The sequence below is a fragment of the Cupressus sempervirens genome, chromosome 5, assembly GCF_028749045.1.
Source record: "Cupressus sempervirens isolate cs-2001-9-10 chromosome 5, ASM2874904v1, whole genome shotgun sequence".
Classification (NCBI taxonomy): domain Eukaryota; kingdom Viridiplantae; phylum Streptophyta; class Pinopsida; order Cupressales; family Cupressaceae; genus Cupressus; species Cupressus sempervirens.
This window is the reverse complement of record NC_143122.1, coordinates 472,368,985-472,389,036: the sequence shown is the minus strand read 5'-3', so window position 1 is coordinate 472,389,036 and position 20,052 is coordinate 472,368,985. Positions and strand designations below refer to the sequence as shown.

At 35.4% G+C, this 20,052-nt stretch overlaps 1 protein-coding gene across 1 annotated transcript in view; it reads left to right on the top strand.

Moving 5' to 3' along the window:
* LOC149556806 (ubiquitin-conjugating enzyme E2 36) overlaps positions 1-18,983 on the top strand; it is a 35,500-nt gene extending 16,517 nt beyond the window's left edge. Inside the window, exons 4-8 of the mRNA XM_089831355.1 lie at positions 16,565-16,623; positions 18,054-18,095; positions 18,197-18,270; positions 18,378-18,475; positions 18,648-18,983. Coding sequence (XP_089687481.1) covers positions 16,565-16,623; positions 18,054-18,095; positions 18,197-18,270; positions 18,378-18,475; positions 18,648-18,685 — 311 coding nt within the window. The 3' untranslated portion in view covers positions 18,686-18,983. The remainder of the gene's footprint in view (positions 1-16,564; positions 16,624-18,053; positions 18,096-18,196; positions 18,271-18,377; positions 18,476-18,647) is intronic.
* Positions 18,984-20,052: the final 1,069 nt, after the last annotated feature.

Below are 20,052 nucleotides of genomic sequence, written 5' to 3'. Positions count from 1 at the left end.
TACAGTTGGGCATGTATGAAGATATTTTGATGAATCAATAACGGTATTCTCTCTTCTTCTTCCTTTGGTTGTTGTTCCTTGTGTTTGCTTCCGTTGTGTTAACTCTTGCAGGGTGGTTTGGATAGCTGGGTGAGACCTTGGCCCTAGTTGTTTTCTCTCTCTTGCCTGCGTCAATGTGCAACCAAATATCCTCAATCAACAAAACTCCTAGGGAAAAAGAGGATGGGGTAGCCAACTTATCGTTTTTGCTTGCCTTTATTGGATGTAACCTAAACACGGGTCGTGGTTCATCCACAACATCAATCAAAATAGGTGTGTCCATAGGTTGTGCCATGATTCAACATAGATTATTATTGAATTCTGCAAGGTGGCATGTGTCTATTAGGAGGAAGAGACATCGATAGGGAAAGAAGGTACAAGAAAACCATTAAGAAAGCAAGAGGAGGGCTCTGGGATATGCTCACTCTTGGGCTTAGTGTAGATATTATATATATTTGTAAATAGGCAGATCATATGGAAACTTAGTCTACCATGGTGTGTTATTTTAGGTGCTCTAATATCATGTCATTTTAGGTTTATGAGAATCGCTTGCAGATGTAGTAGCACTGCCTCTTCGAGTATGTTTTTCAAATGCAACATCCTCTCATATTTATATTGAGCATAAGCCATGAATAGACATGTCTCTTCATAGGACATGTCTATTCGTTAATCAAATAATTAATATAATAACAAACTTATATACATATAATATTAATTTTTCTCATATACCAATAACCTTTCAAATATAATGAACACATATATAAATTATATCTCATATATAATAATATATAGATTTATCCGACTGAAGCTGTCAAACATCAACACTCCCTCTTAGCTAGGGAGGATAAACACAAGACAGATATTACAGCATTGAAATTATTAGAAATGACAAATTTTAAGGATATCTTTTATTTGAAGATATCCACTACTTTGATATCACATTTGATGTCATGAGTATTGGTCTTCCAGAATATCAACATATGATATTCACCAAATACTCTAAGTAACATTTTCATATCACATTTGATATCATGAGTATTGGTCTTCCAGAATATCAACACATGATATTCACCAAATACTCTGAGTAATGGCTTTCCAGAATGATGAGATGCAAGATATTTACCATGTATTGTGAGTAATGGCCTCTAGAACATCAAGTTGCATGACATTCACCAAGTACTCTGTGTAATGGCCTTCCAAAACATCAATTTGCATAATATTCACCATGTAGTCAAAAAAATGTTTATAAGGTATGGCACATGCATTCTCATAATGCTTACCATATAAACATTCACCATGCAAAATATAATCTATCATGATCTGCATAGACATTGTAAGATATCCATCATAATAGAAATTAAGTTATTGTAAGATCTTCACCTTTCAATAACTTCTACAAATACAAGTGATAATCATTTGGAAGTCTTCACTTCCTGATGATGTACACGGGGTAGGCCCATTAAATCATGCTATCACACACATGATACAAAAAGTTTACATGAAATCAAAAATCCCTCTGATTTTGATATGATCAAGATCTTCAAAGATCAGCAGAATATAACCTCTATTTGCTTCTTCATACAGATGTGTCTGACTATCTTTGAACATCAATTTTTCGAGCTTCTTTACCATTGAAGAAGTGTCAGACTCCCTCTTTTTCCTGCAAGAACATTCTTGGAAGAAAAGATCAAGGCAAACAGCTCTTATAATACAAATAGAATTACAAAAAAAGCTATCATGTTAGATTTACTATATTAGTAATACTTTAAAATTTTATTCAAGAAGAATACTTATCTCATGTAATCAAATAATAATGCCCTCTAGACGCCTTCTTCTATTAAGCCTAGTTCTTAATTAAGGTGAAATCTCTACTCCACATTATTGTTATAAATGATGTGTTCCATTGTTGTGCTCACCATCATTCTTGGACTTGTATTAGGGGTCCTACCACTAATGGGACTTAACATTTAACCTTGTCCTTTCCTTATAATTCCCCCTTTCATTATTTCCTTACACAAGTTTGTAAGGGATATGGAACTGCCATATTTTGTCACCTTCTCCATTTTATATGGACCTTCATGATTAATCCTTATGCAACTACACTCATCCTTCTCAGGCCACTTCTTGATATGTTTGTAAAGTTCTATGCATTGAAAGACCTCCTTATGAAGGTCTATGCTTTCAAACTATGATCACTTCCTATATAGGACCCATAAATTAATTGATAGACGTGATGCCAACAGGAGCCCTGTGATTAGTATGATGATCCACTCTAGATGGAGCATCTTCCTGTCATGAAAATCACCCGGTCGCCACCAAATACATGACAAGTCTTAGAGGCTTCAACTCAGGGATTATCCGTCAAATGATGTCCTAATAAATTTTAAAATGAACTGTGAATGCTTCTTCACTATCAATCTCAATCTGCAAGATTGTCTGACTGCTTCCAGTGTGAGAAGATTTGACTACGACCCTTCAATAAAAGAGAGCACCAATTTGATATAACTATGGCTCCGATACCATGTTATTTTAGGTGCTCTGATATCATGTTGTTTTAGGTTTCTGAGGATTGCTTGCAGATGTAGTAGCACTGCCTTTTCAGGTATGTTTTTCAAATGCAACAACCTCTTATATTTATATTGAGCATAAGCCATGAACTTCATATGACATGTCTATTCATTAATCAGCTAATTAATATAATAACAAACTTATATATATATATATATATATATATATATATATATATATATATATATATATGTTGTGTATAATTATATATAGGTTTATCCAACTGAAGCTATCAAACATCAACATGGTGCAGATGTATTCTTGCATATAGATGCTGTGAATTGCTTCACACCTTGCTACGTGGTCTTGCCTCTGAATTTCTGCAGATATATGTTTCAATTGCTTGACTATACAATCTGTTGAATGTCTTAAAGTCTTCTAATGACATTCAATGCTGCTATGATCTATTGCTATATGGCTCTAATAGCTGGATGATAAGACTGCTGTTTGTTTTGTGTTCTCTTTTAGTTTTAAATGATGTTATTCTCCATCACACCCCTCCTCCTTTTATATCCTATTTACTTCTTAGAAGAGTGGCATCCCTTGAGAGATATATCTCCTTGCAAATTGATTATTTATCTCTCCTTCATAATTGTACCTCTGCATTTTTTGTTAACCACTTAATGATTGCTGATTAATGTCTAGATCGCCAATAGAATTTTGTTTTCTTGATCATTGTTTATCCCTTCAACCAATCGTTGCTTCTATGACATTCCTTTTTATTCAATGCAACTTGCTGTTCTTTCTGTCGCTGATTGAGAACATGATAGAGGAAAATGCCAAAGTTGGTATGTCTATCAACTTTGCCTAATCCTCTAGGTACCATGTTAGAGTCACTCAATAGCTCATGTACAAATCATTCTTAAATCTGAGAAGATGATTTGCAGATCTGAAGCTTCGGTACCATGTTAGAGTCACTCAAAGACTCAAGTCCCTAGGATTATTCACAACCAAAACTTAATTCTACAAGAGAGAAAAGCATGGGCGTAAATTTGAAATAATAAATGCAAAATGACATTAGATTAAATCTGATTAACATGAAATACAATGTACACACGAGACCCTGCATATATGGAAATTGTTGTGAGATAGGATTCACTACAGCTGTCTTAATCCTATAACATGAGACAACAAGCAATAAATAAGCTAAGACACAAGAAGTAAATGACACAAGATAAGATCTTCTAACAACCAAGACTTGTAGAAAGTTTCATAGGACAAAAGTAAACATGTAAATAGGACATGCTAGGTGAAGTAGTAGGTAAAACACCTAATTTACACCAATAATTTGTTAGCAAGAGATACTGAATAGACACTTTGTATATTGTCACTGATGGCAACTACATGTCATTCTCTTGGCTACCTATCATGTTTTTGAGTTACCGATTGTATACTTAGAAATATTGTTAAGTATGGATGAACATGACAATCTACAGGCAGATATTTTTGATTGGTATGAACAGATGTTTTAGTGTTATGAATTGCATAGATAAGATATGATTCTCTATGGTATGGCGATCATTAGTCGATGATCACAAGTTTTGGATTGGTAATGCAGCATGATGGAGTTTCGATACACTGAATATCGGGCAGACAAAGATTTATCTTATGCAGAGTTAGAGGTATATTGGATCAATCAATGATCTTATCAGATTGATGATCCAATCAGTTTGATGATTGAAAGTGATGGAGCCGACAATATTCTATCATATTTATCTTTAGGAGAGATTAGCATGGAAATTTAACCGTTGTATGATCAACACTTTATACATTACCTGTTTGAGCGAACTTGACGATACACTGTTGATATGCTCAATGTGTGAAAAGGCAGAATTATATGAACAGGATGATCAAATTGCACCTACAGGGAACTGTTCAAGCATAAGGTGATGCTATTATCTAGTTTAGTTTTGGATTGTTGTCCATTTGGGGTTGTAGCCCTATTTATGTAATTAGTTGGATTGTATTGCACCCTTTTTGTAAGTGAGCAGTGTGCTCTAGGCTGTAAGCATGAATGCTTATGCATTCATCCCTTTTGTACTCAAATCTTTAACAGGGTCAATTATAATATTTGTGGGTATCATCCCCGCTATGGTTTTTCCTTAACTGGGCTTCCACGATAAAATCATGGTGGTATGAGTTCTTTGATGTTTACTTTGTGGATTAGCAGTTTATTTTTTATTGCTATCATCTCATGGTATGTAATTCGCTTAATGTGTTTGAAAGGTTTTAAAACACTGATTCACCTTCCCTCCCTTAGTGGTCCCCAATCCTAACAATTGATATCAAATCTTTGTGCTTCGGAGGGAGTCTAACTGCTTGAGGAAGGTCCTAATGGTGACCTAGGCAATAGTGTTCAGAAACAACTCTTGATTCCTTTTGAGGATATTGACAAGTCAAATGCAGAGAACATGGAGCTGAACAAAAAGCTTGAAGAAGCTGATGGCTTTATTCAAACTCTCAAAAATCAGCTGAACAAATCCAGATCTAAGAGACAGGAACTGATTGATCAAATATAGGTAAATGGAAGCATTGATGATTCATCTAATGAAAAATCAGATCAATTTGAGCAACTTGTGAAGAAGAGAGACAATTTGAAGCATGAGATGGAGATCACGGCCCTAAGAATGTCCAAGGAGATTGAAGATGCGAAAAATAATGAAGAAAACCTTGAAAGATCCTTGAAGGAAAAATCTGATGAATGTCATAAGCTGAATTTTTGCAACTTGATCTTGACGAGTCCAAGCATAATGTGCAGGAGCTTGAAAGAGTAATGAGATATTAAGGTGCGAGCTTATTGCAGCTAGTGAATTAAAAGAAAGATTCAAAACTGGTTCAATGAAGCTTGCTGAGCAATTGGAAAGACAAAGATCAGTTGGAGATGCAAATGGATTAGGCTATGAAAAAGGAGAATGTTTTAAATCTACCGAGGAGAATGAAAACCAGACTGAGCAACCCTAGGAGACACCTAGAATGCACTCTACTGGACAAAGATTGACTGGAAGATGTTTTACTTGCAACAAGGTTGATCACAGGGCAAATTAATGCAAAAACAATACCCCAACACCACCATTTTCAGGTTATTGCTTTACCTGTTGGCAATATGGCATAAATTAAAATTATCAAATTAATGCAGAATGAAGAAGAGCAAACCTGTGAACAGGGAAGAGAGTATTTGTTTCAAATGCAACAATTTTGGTCACATTGCAAAGCAATGCAGATTGAAGATAAATCCAGTCGGTCAGAGGTATGATAATTCAAATGTTATATGTTACAAGTGCAACAATTTTGGTCATATTGTAGATATAACAATTTTGGAATAAGGAGGAATGACTTCGTTGAGATTAACAATACTAGAAATACCAGTAAAGGAAAAACAACTGAATTGATGGAGTTAGAAAGGAAATGAATGACACGGGTAAGGAAAAAACAAATTGATGCTACAGGTCACATCACACGAGCTTTTGGTGTGGAGATCCCTTCATCTAATTGATTAGGTTAAAAGCGTAACGGGAAGTTTTCTAAAAGAAATCTAAATGCACCCCTGAATTTGCATGATTGATATGCGTGACTGTTACAGTAGAAAGAGAATTGAGTACATACAACATTTGTTAGGGTTAACTTCAGACAGAAATATAGTTACATGCAAATATAACCAATATCAGAAAATAATAGATCGCACATAAGAGAGCACAAGACACCAAGATTTAACGTGGTTCACCCAATCTCTGGCTACATCCACCAACAACTAGTTTGTCATGTCCCCATTTTGGAAGCAATTTGATTTAATTAATTTAATTAATTAGGTTGTCCAAAATAATGAATATTTTATGAGGATGACTAATTAATTATTTTAATTAAATAAATAAGTGATATTAAGTTAATTATTTATAAAGTTATCAAATAAATAAATATTAAAAGGTAATTTTATATTTAATTAATTTAATAAAGTGACTTGAATTATAAAATATTTTTTATAAAGTCACTTAATAGATAAAATAAAATAATGTTCTAGAAGTTTCTGGAGAAAGTGGAGAAAAAGAATAAATAGGCACCCCGGGCTTCATTCTAATCATCCAGTTGTTTATTTCTCTCTTAACATCAAATTGTGATTTAGTCACATAGTCTATTCTGGAGCCAAGTGGTTTTAGATAGTCAATTGATCTTTGGGAACGAAAACTCCCTTTGGATTAGCATAACTGAGGAAGTGAAATATCTTCTGAAGGGTTGCACATTTGGAGGTGATACTTCAGTCACTTCAGCTAGGGCATCATTGGGCCTAAGGCCAATTTCAGCATTTCAGGAGGCAATTTTAGCAAGGCCGAAATTATTGGAGGTCATTTCTAGCAGGTTTGAAATTATAGGAAGCCATTTTAAAGCAGTCCAAAAAAGAAGGCCGAAAAAGCAGATTCGAAAAAAAAGCAGGCCGAAAAAGCAGTCCGAAAAAGCAACTCTGAAAAAATCAATCCGAAAAAGTAGTTCGAAAAAGTGGATCCGAAAAAGCAGTTCGAAAAAAAAACGGATTTGAAAAAAGCAAATCCGGAAAAAGCAAGTGAAAAAAGCAGATCGGAAAAAAGCAAAGCAGAAGGGGCAGCATTGAAGAAAATTATTATAGCCATCTACAATCAGGTTCTTCACTTCTCATTTGGCATATTTTCTGAGAAATGTAGGTTTTCAGCCGAATACAAAATATAGCTTCAGCACTTCACTATTTTCATATTGTACTTGTCTTTGTTTGCCATTTGGCATTATTGGTATCAAAGGAAGGCTAGGATTTTGCAATTTAAAGAGCATTGTAATTTTTAGACTATCTATATTGCAAACCTAGAGTTTGATGATTAGCTTATTAGTTTGCATGCCAATTGTTTGACAAAATGTCAATTGGCTGTAAGTTCTCTTTTTGGCATAAATAATGTTATAATTTTGCATACTAAGTGTTTATATTAATGCCACTTGGTTGTAAGTGCATTAATGCCATCTTAGGTTGCATCCAAAGTATTTGTCATAATCACTAGTTGCTGTAGCTGCATATTGCAAGTAGTTAAGTCTCATATTTGTATTGAATATTGTCAAAATTAGTTGCACATTCATGTTAGGTCATTGTTTAGACAATCTGGAGTTTTTTTTAAGCATTCTCTTTGATGCAAATCGAAACAAGAGTCATTGCAGCAATCTGAAAAGTTATATCAGTCATATGACCCCTTGTATGCAAAGTGTCTGACAAAATTCTTTGAGCCTTCAATCAGCATTTTAAGGGTCGGAATTGAGCAGGGTCATTACATAGTCCAATATTATTATTATCCAGTGATTACAACTTGATTACAATCCGTGATCCCTTACAGCTCAATACTGTCGCAAGAACCAAATTTCGCATCATACATAATGAAAAATCCCTAACCCTAAGCCTCTTTATACAAGCTTTTTGCATTGCCCCAGGGCCTTGCAGCAAACCCTCGTAGAAATAATCTAGAGGGAAACTGTGCCGATTAAACCTCTGAGTCTAATTAGGCTTCACATCACAACAACATTTATTGTAAACTTTATTGTTTGGCACTTTGCTATCTAGAGGAGGAGCTTACAAACTATTTGAGAAAAGACTTGAGCAAAGATCGAAGTGTGAAAAGGAGATTTATCGACAAACCCTAGTTACCATCAAAAAGGTATTTATTACTTCATGAGTTTTGTGAATTAATCAGAATAGAGATGGCTTCACCTATGGTAATTGGAATTAAGGAAAGAAAACACTATGAATTTAAGAAAACCCACACAAATCCACCAAAGATGATCAAATTGGAGTGTTTTCACATGTTCCACATTGAAGAGGATTGGGATTTGCAGACATTTAGAGTCAATATGAAACTCTGGGTGGGAATGGAACTTTGAAGAATAAGTATAGAAAGATTGGAGAAATAAAGTTGGCATAGTATGTTGACTTTCAAATTTTCAATGAACTGGAATGGACATGATTTGTGTTGAGCAAAATTCATGATCAATTTTTCTGGCTTGGAGAATACCAAGGAGCTTTTGTAAGCAGTTACAGGTTTCAATGCGATAGGAGATATACCTTCTTTGAGGATTACCTAGAAAGATTTGGTTACTTAGCTAACAAAATCTAAACGGGATTGGGAGATGCAGACATTTAGAGACAGTATGAAACTTTGTGTGGGAATTAAACACTGAAGAATGAGTATAGAAAGATTGGAGAAATAAAGTTGGCATAGTATGTTGACTTTCAAATTTTCAATGAACCGGAATGGACATGAATTGTGTTGAGCAAAATTCATGATCAAATTTTCTGGTTTGGAGAATATCAAGGAGCTTTTGTGAGCAGTTACTGGTTTGAATGTGATAGGAGATGTACCTACTCTGAGGATTACCAAGAAAGATTTGGTTACGTAGCTGACAAAATCTGAATGGGATCAAAGAGCCGTGACTGTGGAGGATAATAAGCAGCAAGATGTGAAATTCACAACTATGGTTCTTGGTTACAAGGTATATACTAGCAGCAGGATAAACTTTATTTCTGTTACCATTATCTATAGGACCTATAGGATGTTGAAGGAGAAAGCACAAATAGATGCTTGCAAAATCGTGAAAGAACTATTGATGGAGAATTTGAAAATTTTTAAGAAGTACAAAAAGCAAATCTTCAAATATGGATCATTGATAGTCTATATATTCTTCTCCTTTCTGAGTTTCTTTCCCGGCAAAGGGAATGTTAGATGGGATAAAGGTACTGGTTGCACTTCAGATCAATCAATTCTACCAGATGCACAAGAAAGAGGATGTATCTAAGGAATTATGGGGACAATTTAAGGTATTTCAGAGACAGATGCAGAGCAGGCAACTGATTCCTAAGGTGCTTGTTGAGAAGTATGCTTTTCTGTATGCTTTATGGTAGAAACAGATGCATGTTGTGCAGAAGCAGTCATTCCAAGAACATCTTGGATAATGCCTATGGGATATGAGGTAGAGGCAGACCTACTTGAAAGGTCTGTAGCTGATATGCTTAAAGAACCTATTGATTCTAGAGAAGAAAGGTTTGTTACATTTGATGAGGAGAGCCAAACAATTAATCTTGAGTTGACTTAAGCTAGTGTGAAGAGGAGAGCAAAGAATGTAGTTCAGGCCATTAGTGAGAAAATGATTAGTATTAAAGAACAAATTGAAAAGGCTGGGCAGAAGAAAGGAGAAGGTGAAATGTGTCAGCTTGAGGGAGTGACACCAATTTGTATTGAGGATGATGACTCACCACCGGCAAGAGACATTGATTAGACACTTTATATGTTGTCATTGATGGGAACTACATATCACTTTCTTTGCTACCTATCATGTTTTTGAGTTACTGATTGTATACTTAGATGTTTACTGGCAGATGTTTTGGGTCAGTATGAACAGATGTTTCAGAGTTATGAATTGCACAAATAAGATATGATTCTATATGGTATGGAGATCATTAGCCAATGATCGCAGGTTTCAATGATGCAGTATGACAGAGTTTGATACTCTTGAGGATTGGACAGAAAGATTTATCTTATGCAGAGTTAGAGGTATATTGGATCGATCAGCAATATTATCAAATTGATGATTTGATCAGTTTGATGATTGTGAGTGACAGAGCCAACAATATACTATTTATCTTTAGGAGAGGTTAGCATGGAGATTTAACTGTTGTATGATCCACACTTCACATGTTACTTATTGGAGCTGATTGAGGAAATCTTTTGGGCTTACAATCAAGTATATAAGATCAAAATTTGGCAAAAAGGTTTGAGTCTCTATCTGAAGTCATGGGCTTACAAACCCCAAACTATCTGAAATTTGTTCATGCTATGGATCTGCAAGTGTGTCTCTATCTTATGCATTCACCCCTTAAGTTTCTTGAGTCTATCTGAAGTTGTGGGCTTAGAAACCCCAAAGGCAACCTATACGCTATTAAACATTTCAGCTGCTTCATTTCCTATGAGTGTCTTTTTACAAGTAATTGGTACACATTTTCTTGGATCTATCGACTACCATGAACAAGTAATCACGTACTTTTCTACTCATATACCTTCCTACAAAATGCATAGAAACACCTACCATGGCCCTGTTGGGATAGGCAAAGGTATACATGTTCCTTCTTTGAGATTTGTGAGTACAACAAAGTTTACAACTCCTAACAAATCAAAGAAACACTTGCATTGGGAAAGTTAAAAAACACATAATTTGAGCAGCCTGAATAACAAGGTTTTTAGCATTCAATTTTTTTAAATTCAACAAAAGAAAAAAAATACATTTACCAAATGCACTCTAATCAATTCAATTATTGAATCTGACCTCCAATCACCTACCGATAACTCCTTTCTACTTGATTTGAACTTTCTAAATTCTAAAGGAGTGATAACATCAGGAAATAATGAATTTTGAAAGCCTCAAATTGACAGTTCCTCACACAGCCAATTTAATGGGTTACCCTGTTTCTACACTGTGTTAATACTAGATGTCTGCGAAGAATGATATCCCCTTGCATGAACCAACAGTTTACTTAATGAACACATTTAATTTCTCATAAACATTTCAATACGATGCAAAGACTGTTAAACAACCTCAAATAACATCTTTGTACTTCCAGTAATACTTTTAACATTCCATTACAGTAAATAACATCTACCAGTTTGGTCGGTAAAGGAATAATCCTCAGTAAGAACAAATCAGTCCAGTTTACTGACCTAGTCGTCTATGCTCCTTGGTTTATGCTTCCTCGTCATGTAAATGTCCACCTCACTGGACTACTTGTCGGCCTCCACGATTGCTTCCAGTCCAGAAGACCACGCCTCGTTCCCTGGTCGAGCATCGGCTAAACAAATTGGACAGAGATTGAAGAGTTTGCAAGCCGTTTATTTTGCACTGTATAGCATGCCTCCTCATGATATCCAAATCAAATTCCCTTCTCTACTCCTGTAGGCGCTCCTGGGATGGGAACTACAGCTTTTGATTCCTCCCCGTTGTTTTTGATTGCTATCACTATTGGAGTGAATAATCCTTGCATTACAACACGCTGACAGAAGTCTGCTCTCTTGGTGATTCCCTTAGGAGTTGATAACTGTATCCACCACAGTTCAAGGTCTTCATATATGCTTCAAGATGCCAAATAGCATTCCGACGTTTCAATAACTGATGCATCCCTGCATGTGCACTTCCTGAATAACCTTCTGGGCTCCCTCATGTCTCAATAACAGATGAAATCCCTTTGCATCAGTGTTCACTTGCTCTGAGAATTTCTCATGTACACCAGGCTCCACTTGTTTACCCGGAATGTGTTTCAATTTGCTCCCAAGTCTTGCCGGTCTCCCTGGGTATCGATGGCAACACCAAAGAAGACGTTATTGGCCAAGCTCTGACTGTTCAGATGTCTAGCCAACCCACAAACATGCAACCGTCAATACTTCCACTCACAACTGGTCTCCCTGCCATTTTTCCTGTAGATTCAATTCTGCCTGATGAAAATTTCACCAACTCTGCTACAGCTACCGAAGACCTTGCAGTTGTCACAACTAAGCTATTCCTAGGACGTCTCTCAGACCTGAAAATAGCTCCCTGACGAAATTGCTTTGGTATCCCCTGCAATTTCTGCGTTACCAATCATTCTCTCCTTCCAAAATCTCTTTGTCTAAAATGTGATAATCTCCCCCCTGCGAATGCTTAACCTTCCCCATATATTGTCCAGAGGTAGCGCCCCCACTCAATCTTGCTTCTCTCTGAGCTGCGTAGGCCACTTGGTGTGAACATTCTTCTGCATCCCCTTGTCTTATTCCGCTCCCTGCTTTCTTCATTCCTCATGCTTATGTGTTTTAAATTTACTTTTTTACTAAGAGCACTTATAAACATATGGGATTTATTGTCGATTTATTAAATGCAAGAAAATGTTTAAGAAACATTTAATAAATCCTTTCCCAGAAATGCCAAATTAGAGTGGGACAGTACAGCCAAGTCTTTGTTTGGGACACTTGAGTTTGAGCTCAAGACTCTCTTAGTTTTAGGATATCATGCAAAAATCCTGAGTACTCAGATTAGCATCTGTGATGAGCCTTGCATGATTGGCTCAGAGGTTTTGATGTTTTTGCCCGAGTTTTCTATCTTCACTGTAATACGTCTTTGTGGTGAATTATTTTTGCAACTCATGTCTTGAGTCATTTTGATCATGAACCTAATTTGAGATTAAGACCAAACCAAATTTTGGACCTTGTTAGAGCTTACACCTAGTTGTTTGCGGCAGAGGCACACTTGCAGATCCATAGCATGAACAGGACTCAATTGTGTGGGCAGCAGCAATGTGAGGAGGTGCAGGAGCAGTGAGTATGTTGGCTGAAGTAGAGGGGGACAGGATTTTCAAGGCATGCATGTGCCAGATTTAGCCCCCTTCCATCACAAGAAGGTTCTACTTTCATCACTTCTAAAATAGTCCAGAAATATCCTTTAATTCAAAAAATCAACATGGTTCTGGTTGGGTATTCACAACCACCCATTAGACTATGCTCAACGATAAACATCAAAATCAAACAACCACATATTCCATTAATGACAAGAGAGAGACCCTACTCAGCCCTCTAACCCTGAAGATTTTCAACAAAGTGACAACTTGCTTCTGGATATTTTGACTAACCTTAAACCCAATAAAACTTAAATCTTCAAGACATCAAGACTCGCAACAGATCCCCACTTTAATGTGCCTTCTTCCAAAAAAAACTCCTAACAGGGACAAGGTCCTCTTCAAGAAGAGAACCGGTGTCTCTCATGCGCATGACACTTTTTCCTCTTTCAAATGTTGGTATGTGGTGATTGATCACACTGCTAGGCTTACATTTTTGTGATTTTGTCAGCCAGGGTTTCCCCCAAATCAATCAACAGGGACTGCAGGGGGGAAGAGCCCCTTTTGCAGGGCTCAAGGTAAGGTGGTTATCCCCCTAGTGGAGGGCTGGTGTCAAAGCCCATGGCAGGGTTTGGGAGCAACGTCCCCAACGGGGGATTCTGGAGGCAGGATCCTGAAAGCCAAAATTGCTTATTTTTTATGGAAGAGTCAGCTATTGTTTTGGCATGTAAACCAATTTCTGTAAACCACCCTAAAGGCTTACAAATAAGTGGCTATGTAATGTGAATAATATCATGTTATAATTTATTCTTTGATGAATAATAGAAAGAAATGGACAACTATTTCTCTAGTGGATGTAGCTCACAGTGTGCCTTTTTCTTTTTATGTCTCTCTTATTCTGCACTATCTTTGATATTGTTTATTGTTCCTGTCTACCTTAAAATCCTAACATCAAATGCTAGTTTGCCTGTTATCTTTTCAATAGATTATACTCTGTAAGTCCATTCCTCTCAATATTTGTAAAAGCTAACTCAGAATGAACAAAGACTTCTGGTTTCTTTATGCCATCCCATGAATGGTTGAGGAGGATTGCATTAATGGTATCTCCTTCACGGAGACTACATTTCTCAAATCATGGCATGACTTTTCCATGAGTAGAGCTTCCTTCTAAAAATGAAAAATGATGGAACACTTGAAATTAATTTGAATGCAATATCCCCAACTGGAGTTGCCAAGTTCACACTGGAGCTAGATTTCAGGTTAAGCAGTACTTCTGTCTTATTCACCATTAATATCACATTTAATTTGTTGTCCCCATTAATATGGCATTTACAATGTGCCAGTTGAGAAGCCATTCAAAGCAAGTGGACGGATTCCATCCTTATTCCCTTGACGCCTCGTAGATTTAAAAAATTCTACTTCAGGGATAGGGTCTAGATTCACAATATTAGGTTTGGAATATATATTAGTAAGTAAACTCATAACCTTATACCCCCATCCCCTAGGTATAATATATCAATATAAACAACACTATTTTTCCAAGGACACAAAGCAAGCAATCTTTTGAAATATTAACACAACTGAATCCACACACAATTCATTCAGGACCACAGTTATATAAAGACCATATAGACAACTTCAAAGCAACATTTAAACATGATCAGATACATGAAGTGTCAAGTACTAGGTTGGATCTCAAGGTGTGTACTTATACCCAATCTCTGCCCTCTTGTCCACCATTACACCTAAAAGTGATTGCAGACTCCTGTACTTGCAATGCAGCAAAATCCCATCAGTGGTATAAATATCAGATCACTATTATATAACAGATCACCAACCATCTCATAGATGTTCAAAATGAAAAGAAACAAATGTAGTCCAATAAGGGGTATTATACATTGTCTCAGGGCACTTACCATTATTCAGCTATCCATTATTTTTTTGACGTTTTCTGTATATTTATTATTTAGTTGTTTGTGTATACCTTATATCATGAAATTGGCTAGTTTATGTAATGTCTCTTTTTTCAAAAAGGATTTAAGAACAAAAAATAAAATTTAAATTCAAGATTAAAAAAATTGAAATTAAAATATAACATATTAAACATTTAGTCAAGTCAATGAAGGGTCAAAAGGCATGAAATGAAAAGTTGTGATTCTTTCAAATATGAGCTATAAAAAGGAAGAAGAGAACATTTGAAAGGTAAAAGAGGAAGGAAGAGAAAAGGGAAGGTGTGAATCAAGTAAGAATTAAGGCAAGAGAAAAAAGAAATGAGGAAAAAATAAGGAACTGACTCCTTCAAAGGGCAACAATTTGGTAAGGGTTGTGATTTTCAAAGAGTGACAATTATGAGAGCTGTGGTTCTTGTAAAATTTATTGGACAATATATTAATCATCATTCTTCTTCCATCAATCTTTAACCCCTCAAGAAATCAAGCAAACAATCAATCAGCAAGATCAAGCAAACAATGATCAAATCCACATCAATCATCAGTTCATCTTGGGATGTAATCATTCATTCAATCATCATCCACCAACATATCAAACTAGCATTTATTATGTCATCAGTCTTCATCATCTAATCACAATTACTTAATCATAACTCACCAATACCTTGAATCATCAAATCAAAGGAATTCATTCAGTCAATGAATCATTCAACAAAAACCAAATTAACAGCAGAATTAATCATATATGCGGCAGGGAAACTTTGGATAGCCTCTTAAATTGTTCTGGTATGAAGATATAGTTATATTACTCAAGCATATGCATTTATGTCAATTATATAGATGTGAATATATATATTTATACCAGCTTAGATGCAGACAATGAATGCTTGAATCCAACATAAATATCTATGGATTTATTAACATCAATTTATGCTTTAAATAATTGATCATGTAGAGGGATGGAAGGGAGTACAAGGAGGGTGAATGCTGAGGGATCCCTCACTAGGTACACCACCTCATGAGAATGGTTAAGGACTGCATGAGGTCAAAGGGGACAGAGTTCTGTTTTTGGGCCTAGGGTTAGTGATTTTTAATGGGCACCCTATTGCAGCCTCCTCTACGAACCCCATATTGATCAATTGTTGAAATAAACTATTGGGCTCACTAGTTACATCACCTCATAAGAATTGTTAAGGACCAATGAGGCCAAGGGGGGATAGAGTTTCAATCCTTGGGCCTAGGATAGAGGATATTTCGGCCACCTCATCTTCTCTTCAATCTCAACCCTTATATTTGAATTCCCACATAATCTTTTAGAATTGTTATGTAAATTTATGTATTTCTTAACCTAGAATTGGATGTATTTCATGAGTTATATCTACTTTGTTATTTAACTTGGTTGCAAGGTTCCTAAAATAGACTTATCTCATCTTATTCTTAAGTAATGGCAATATCTCTATGCATATTATGCTCTTTATCTCCTTTGGATCTGTGAATTTAGTGCAAAGTACAAGGTGATCCAAGAAAGGGATGTTACAATTTATTTGTATATATTCATCATTGTTATTCTTTTGGATGATTTTTTTAAGAAGTAAATGTTGATTACTTCATTTCAACAGAGAAAAAGTAATTTTTTCATTCTTTATCATCTGTGCAGGAGGGTTTTTCAAGTTGGAGTTGTTCTTACCCGAAGAATATCCAATGGCTGCACCAAAGGTATGCTTGCTTCTTGATAAATGGAATGTGATTATAGCATTTTAGCTTTTCTATCCACGTGCAGTGTAAAATCTGATTATGATTTATCATTAGTGCATTTGAACTTATACCCTTCTACCAAGGTGTCCGTGATAACATAGTTATCTTGTTTGCCAATATCGTGTATAGAAATATACTAGAAAACAAAGCTGCATAATTGTATAAGCTTCCTATAGAAAAGATTATTTACATGTTTTTTTCAATTAGTTAGTGAAAGAAATGCTCTTGATATGGACACTCTATACCACGTGTCATATTTCTTTCTGCTATGGATTTATAGAAAACACAATCTTTGAGGCTTACTACTGGATTCTGCATATTTATTTGTCATTTTGAGCTTCTGTTCCACAATAAGCTTGCTTATTCCTTTTTTCTTGAAATCTTAAATAATATTGAAGTAAATGCAAAGATATTTGAAAATTGGTTCAATGTGCTATAGCCTTGAGTTAAAGTTATGAATCATGATGAGCTTCGATACATTGTTTGCTACCGATCACAAACCCCTTAAGAGGTGTAAGCTAAAAAATGTGCTCGCTCGTATTTCTATTTAAGCATATTCTCTGTAAATATGTCAAAAACATTTCAATTAAATATCTCTAAGCATGGGTCACTTGTCCTTAGCCATTTTTTTGAGTCATAAATTCTTAAATTTTTTGGGCTCACCATGGTAATGCCGAGCTCAAGTTTTTCAACTCTGGTGCAAACAGAAAGATTCTTATTTATTTTTCATGTCTCCTATATTGAAAGTTTGTCAACTAGTGTGCTATTTGGTGCTCAGCATTGCTTTCATACCACATTTCTGGAGATTGTTTCTGGAGTTGGGTAGTTGGTACATTGCATTGACATTTTGATCTCTATATTTACATTGCACAGATCGCATAATTCATTTTCAGAAATTATGTCAGCATTCAGAGGATGGCTGTGGAGTTGTAGTTTTGATTTTCTTATGTGTGGAAAGGTTTGGCACAGGACTGTATGTTGAAAGTTGAATAGGTGTAGGGTAAATTCCAAATTTGTCTTGGTTCAGAATCAAAACCAAACAATAATAAATTGGATGAATTTCATTATTTTCTAAGAGTGGGTTTCTGCTGATCAAAGACTGACTGCAGTCAACCACAAATCCCAAATATTTGTTTATGTTCTTGGTTGAGACTCTTAAAAGTTAAGACAGATTTCGTGAAACACAAACTTACTCATTTGCCTTTCTGAGCCTTTGAATTGTAATATGTCATGGTCACATGTTGTTATACGGGTACTTGACTTTTGATTTGACATTGGGGATTTCATAATTTGGCTGGTATGTAATTGGTACTTAAACTTTCCTTCAAGAAAGATTATGTGAATTAGGACTGGATAGATTTCTTCAGTGTGAAATTGGATTTGATGAGCAGGTACGCTTTCTGACAAAAATCTACCATCCAAATATTGACAAGGTAAGGTCCTGTTTTCTGACTTGCTTGAATTTTCATTCTCCTATTTCTTCAGGTGCTAAATGTTTGTCTGTCATAAGGTAACAGTCTTATCATTTCTACAGCTAGGTCGAATATGCCTAGATATTCTAAAAGATAAATGGAGTCCTGCTCTTCAAATCCGAACAGTTTTGCTGAGGTTTGTAGGATGATAATAGTAATTGATCGCAGTGTTCAACGGATTCCTAATCCTCATGCTGAGAATTGAATAATTTATTCTATGGTTACAATTCTTTTTGCATTCAGCATTCAGGCACTGTTGAGTGCACCCAATCCCGATGATCCACTTTCTGAGAACATTGCAAAACACTGGAAGACAAATGAAGCTGAGGCTGTGGAAACAGGTTAGATCACACTCACATAGACTATTGCATTTGTTATGACTGCAGAATCTAACTGTTCTATGAAATGCTAGAGCTTGTTTTCAATCTTTTTTATTTTGTTAATGACTGCAATATTTTTCATTTTCCCTCCGATCTTGTCACTGAATCAGCAAGATGGATTGAATGTTTGCAGCTAAAGAATGGACCAGGCTGTATGCAAGTGGAACTTGACATTTAGTGGCCTGTTTCTTTGAGTTGCACATTAGCAATGTGTTGGTTACCATTCGATTGGTAACACATTTAACTATTATCTAATTTATTACTGAACAGTGAACACCAATGTACCATGTATTTTGGTCAGAGAAAATGATCTTAATTAGAATTATTTTCTGTAGCCAGGAATATGATGGATACTTGGAATGAAGAAGCATCCATTGTTTCTTTGATAGAGAAAATGTTTTAAGATCCGTACATAATTGATACTCAAAATGATACCCGTCTTATATTTAAGTATGTTTTGTTTGGTGTATCTAATTCTTGCCAAATTACATTTCCTTTGTCTGATGATGGGTCTAGTAGAGGCCCAAAATATCTGAACCCAGTTAAATAATGAAGTTGATCCCAGAAGAAGAATGTTATGATGATATACGTACCTGTTTTGTAATTTCCATTGCTTGAGTGAAATCTACACTATTCTCGGAAATGAGGTAAATTAAGTTGATGAAATCTAGGAACATAAATATTTTTAATGAGAAAGTTTGGAAGATGTCAGAAGTTCAGTCAAAGAAAGTCTAAAACAACCAGGTGAATATGATATAACCTAGTGAGGCCAGGTGGGCGCGAAACTAAATTTGGAGAGGCAGTAAATTCTTTAGGGATATTTATATTTATATTTGGACACTTCAGAAGCTGAAAAAAAAATTGAGCCATTGAAAATGCAAAAAAATCTAGTCTGTTTCAGTTTCTTTCCCTGTCCAATTTCCTCTTATCTTGCCAGAATAAAAATAATTAGTATTTTGGTTATTATGATAAAAAATGGTGAAACATTTTGCATACAATGTATCTTGTTTGTATAAGAATGCAAGATTCAGCAAGTCAGCAAGACTAAAATAAGCTTTAAATGATCTTAAGAATATTTTGTAGATGGTTTATGTAATGTCCTGGTAAACTAAATAGCCAATCACTCCCACAATTAATAAAGCACTTCAAGACGACCTTTTTGCCTCTGTCAAATTCAAATGTTGATATAAAATTATAAATTATAAATTTAGTGCATAATCTTGGAAAACCCTCCATTGACTGTTACCGATAAGAGTGTTCGAGAAAGCTGATGCTACTTATTTGTGACCAACTTCGGTTTGGTAGTGGAAGCTAAATAAAAATTTCACTCTGTGATTCATGTCAAATGCAAGTATGCCGGAAGTAAACAATTTTTACATGATTCAAATAACATTGATGTTGTTGATTATTATAGTCGTTTTGTTGTTTGTGCTTCAAATTGAAATTCCTCTTTTATGAAGGGATGCAACACGGACAAATCGTCAAAATATAACTAGAAAACAGATTAAAAAGTGTGTTTTTGTAGCAAACTGAATATT